The following is a 4,805-nucleotide window of genomic DNA, read 5'->3' on the forward strand; positions in this document are numbered from 1 at the left end:
TTCTGGAACATTTCTGGGATCTTTTATTTCAGCTCATAAAACATGGAGACCAACACTTTTACACATTGCGTTTATATTTTAGTTCAGTGTAGATGACTCATCCCTGAACTGTCTGGTTTTCAGAGAGAGACTGAGGGCTCAAATATGACCACATTTTATTTAAAGCTTTTAGTCTGCGGGGAAACAAGTGCTCTACAAAACGTCTTCATAGTGAATGGTGGAAGATAGAACCGGCCACCTCAATGCCCCCGAGGCACCCCTACAGATCTGCTATCTTAAAATGTGACCGGTTTCTCACGGGAAAACTTCTAGAAGTTTGCATTTCCTGCTGTGCAACAACAGAGAGATCAAATGAAAAACGCAGATCGGTATGATCTGACCGCATCACTTACTAATAAACACACACAGGAGAACATGAGCTATTAAAAGCTGATTCTGGGTCAGAGATAGGGTTTATATAAAACACCTGGATGATGTTTAGGGGATAATAAGCAGACTGGATGGGCGTTAGTGTTTATAGACCGAACAACACCAATTATCTGTGACTTATAGCACTCAGGTGCCTTATTTAAGGTAGGCTAAATCAATCAGTCTTCAACATCTCTGTTTTATTTAAGCTTCTCTGTGAGGTGGTCATACTGCTACACCACCACTAGAGGTCACTGGTCAGGGAGGTTCATATGAACCCTCTTCTGATGTCAGCCGGCCGGTTCCCAGTAGGTCTCAGCCCCCTTCGTCCAATCAGCCCTCCTGCTGTGGGATCGTGACCCGGCAGCGGACCGATCGGGTCGTAGCGGGGGCGGGGCAGAATGCCACCGGGGATGCCGGGTCTCTGGTCGTATTCCCCACCGATGATGCCAGGCGGGTAGAAGGGGAAGGGGTTGTTGGGGAGGGGGTGGAGGGGGTAGAGGGGTGGGGGGACAGGGTGGTAACGGGGCGTGTGGCGGGGGTAACTGGCTGCCTCTCTCCTCCACTTGTACTTCTTCTTGTAGAGCTGAAATTAAAACGGATACCAGAGAGTTAGACAGTGGCTGAGTCCTAAATGGAACCAGAGAGTTAGACTGTGGCTGAGTCCTAATGGTACCAGAGAGTTGACAGTGGCTGAGTCCTAAACGGTACCAGAGAGTTAGACAGTGGCTGAGTCCTAAACGGTACCAGAGAGTTAGACAGTGGCTGTGAGTCCTAAACGGTACCAGAGAGTTAGACAGTGGCTGAGTCCTAAACGGTACAGAAGAGTTAGACAGTGGCTGAGTCCTAAACGGACCAGAGAGTTAGACAGTGGCTGAGTCCTAAACGGAACCAGAGAGTTAGACAGTGGCTGAGTCCTTAACGGAACCAGAGAGTTAGACAGTGCCTGAGTCCTAAACGGTACCAGAGAGTTAGACAGTGGCTGAGTCATAAACGAAACCAGAGAGTTAGACAGTGGCTGAGTCATAAACGGAACCAGAGAGTTAGACAGTGGCTGAGTCCTAAATGGAACCAGAGAGTTAGACAGTGGCTTGAGTCTCAAATGGAACCTATTCCTATATAGTGCACTACTTCTGACCAGAGCCCTATTCTCATATAGTAACTACTAAAGACCAGAGCCTATTCCTATATAGTGCAGTAGCTGGGGTTAATTAACGTCAGATTGTAGCTGGGGTTTTATTAACGTCAGATTGTAGCTGGGGTTTTATTAACGTCAGATTGTAGCTGGGGTTTTATTAACGTCAGATTGTAGCTGGGGTTTTATTAACGTCAGATTGTAGCTGGGGTTTTTTATTAACGTCAGATTGTAGCTGGGGTTTTACCGACGTCAGATTGTAGCTGGGGTTTTATTAACGTCAGATTGTAGCTGGGGTTTTATTAACGTCAGATTGTAGCTGGGGTTTTATTACGTACAGATTGTAGCTGGGGTTTTATATAACGTCAGATTGTAGCTGGGGTTTTATTAACGTCAGATTGTAGCTGGGGTTTTATTAACGTCAGATTGTAGCTGGGGTTTTATTAACGTCAGATTGTAGCTGGGGTTTATAACGTCAGATTGTAACTGGGGTTTTATTAACGTCAGATTGTAGCTGGGGTTTTATTAACGTCAGATTGTAGCTGGGGTTTTATTAACGTCAAGATTTTAGCTGGGGTTTTATTAACGTCAGATTGTAGCTGGGGTTTTATTAACGTCAGATTGTAGCTGGGGTTTTTATTAACGTCAGATTGTAGCTGGGTTTTATTAACGTCAGATTGTAGCTGGGGTTTTAGTAACGTCAGATTGTAGCTGGGGTTTTAGTAAACGTCGATTGTAGCTGGGGTTTTATTAACGTCAGATTGTAGCTGGGGTTTTATTAACGTCAGATTGTAGCTGGGGTTTTATTAACGTCAGATTGTACTGGGGTTTTATAAACGTCAGATTGTAGCTGGGGTTTTACCTTGACGTCAGATTGTAGCTGGGGTTTTATTAACGTCAGATTGTAGCTGGGGTTTTATTAACGTCAGATTGGAGCTGGGGTTTTATTAACGTCAGATTGTAGTCTGGGGTTTTATTAACGTCAGATTGTAGCTGGGGTTTTAGTAACGTCAGATTGTAGCGGGGTTTTATTAACGTCAGATTGTAGCTGGGGTTTTATTACGTCAGATTTTAGTGGGGTTTTATTAACGTCAGATTGTAGCTGGGGTTTTAATTAACGTCAGATTGTAGCTGGGGTTTTATTATCAGTCAGATTGTAGCCGGGGTTTTAATTATGTCAAGATTGTAGCTGGGGTTTTATTAACGTCAGATTGTAGCTGGGGTTTTATTAACGTCAGATTGTAGCTGGGGTTTCACCGACGTCAGATTGTAGCTGGGGTTTTATTAACGTCAGATTGTAGCTGGGGTTTTATTAACGTCAGATTGTAGATGGGGTTTTATTAACGTCAGATTGTAGCTGGGGTTTCAGTGACGTCAGATTGTAGTTTTATTGATATCTAAAAACAGTCACTAATGAATAGAGACTTACTATCTGTGGGCTGATACCAGGGACGATGAGCAACAGCAGAAATACAGCTGAGACAAACCCTTTAAACCGGGGCTGGACAAAGAGATGTGTTCAAAGTGCAGAGTCAATATATAGAAAACTGGGACGTGACTCACCTCTCTCCACCGAGCGTCTCTGGCTCTGCTGTGGTCTTGGCAGTCTGCAACAGTCAAATAACAAATCACACAATATACACTCAATATCTAACATGTCTTTAATACAGACACGTCTCAGGAGGACAGTCCTAGCTCTGACATGTAGAATCTAACATGTCTTTAATACAGACACCGACACGTCTCAGGAGGACAGTCCTAGCTCTGACATGTAGAATCTAACATGTCTTTAATACAGACACGTCTCAGGAGGACAGTCCTAGTTCTGACATGTAGAATCTAACATGTCTTTAATACAGACACGTCTCAGGAGGACAGTCCTAGTTCTGCTCTGACATGTAGAATCAGACTGTCTGTCTGCACCCTGAGGAGAGGAACAGCAACCTTTAAAGTAGAGACCTCCAGACAGGCCAGAGACCTCCAGACAGGCCAGAGACAGGCCAGAGACAGGCCAGACACAGGCCAGACACAGGCCAGACACAGGCCAGACACAGGCCAGAGACCTCCAGTCTTTTATGTGTGTTTATAAATATATCCGTGTGTGTGTGTGCGTTCGTCCTACCCCTGAAGTCTCTGCGGTAGAGGTGTCTCCACAGGGCCGGGTCTGCGGTGGTCTGGTGGAGGTGTCTGTTGACTGAGGAGAGGGCCAGGAGAGAGGAGACATCCARCAGTCTCAGMACCCTCAGTAACAGCTCTGGAGGAAGGACTGGCAGGCCAAACACTGCTGGCAGGGCCATGGCTGTTATACCCCCACCAGACACCAGGGGGAGACAGTGTTACTGTTATTAAGAAATAAATATTATTGGGATGTAGATATATGTACTGTTATTAAATACATAGTACTGGGATGTAGATATATAGTACTGTTATTAAATACATAGTACTGGGATGTAGATATGTAGTACTGTTATTAAATACATAGTATGGGATGTAGATATGTAGTACTGTTATTAAATACATAGTACTGGGATGTAGATATGTAGTACTGTTATTAAATACATAGTACTGGGATGTAGATATATAGTACTGTTATTAAGAAATAAATAGTACTGGGATGTAGATATGTAGTACTGTTATTAAATAAATAGTACTGGATGTAGATATGTAGTACTGTTATTAAATACATAGTACTGTTATTAAGAAATAAATATTACTGGGATGTAGATATATAGTACTGTTTTTAATACATAGTATTGGGATGTAGATATATAGTACTGTTATTAAAATACATAGTACTGGGATGTAGATATGTGTACTGTTATTAAATACATAGTACTGGGATGTAGATATGTAGTACTGTTATTAAATACATAGTACTGGGATGTAGATATGTAGTACTGTTATTAAATACATAGTACTGGGATGTAGATATATAGTACTGTTATTAAATAAATAGTACTGGGATGTAGATATATAGTACTGTTATTAAGAAGGAAATATCTGGAAATATGACATTGGTCTCTCAGATCTCACTGCAATCATTTAAAATTATTGAATAGCAAATGTTAACGACCAATGTGTTAAATCCATTACTCCCTGTCTCCCCTGGTGTCTGGTGGTGGTATAAAACAGCCAGCAGTGTTGTAACTATCTATCTCTCTGTATTGTGACTCCCTGTCTCCCCCTGGTGTCTGGTGGGGGTATAACAGCCATGGCCCTGCCAGCAGTGTTGTAACTATCTATCTCTCTGTATTGTGATACC

The 4,805-nt window shown here is 42.8% G+C and overlaps 1 protein-coding gene across 1 annotated transcript; it reads right to left on the reverse strand.

The window, feature by feature from the left end:
- Nucleotides 1–3,871, reverse strand: fbxo7 (F-box protein 7). The gene is made up of 3 exons (XM_024142865.2): nt 3,666–3,871; nt 3,107–3,150; nt 1–994 (listed from the first exon to the last, which is right to left on the reverse strand). Exons 1-3 carry the CDS (start codon nt 3,838–3,840, stop codon nt 677–679), a joined length of 537 nt encoding a protein of 178 aa, XP_023998633.2. The 5' UTR covers nt 3,841–3,871; the 3' UTR covers nt 1–676.
- Nucleotides 3,872–4,805: the final 934 nt, after the last annotated feature.

The sequence above is a fragment of the Salvelinus sp. IW2-2015 genome, unplaced genomic scaffold, assembly GCF_002910315.2.
Source record: "Salvelinus sp. IW2-2015 unplaced genomic scaffold, ASM291031v2 Un_scaffold3484, whole genome shotgun sequence".
NCBI lineage: Eukaryota > Metazoa > Chordata > Actinopteri > Salmoniformes > Salmonidae > Salvelinus > Salvelinus sp. IW2-2015.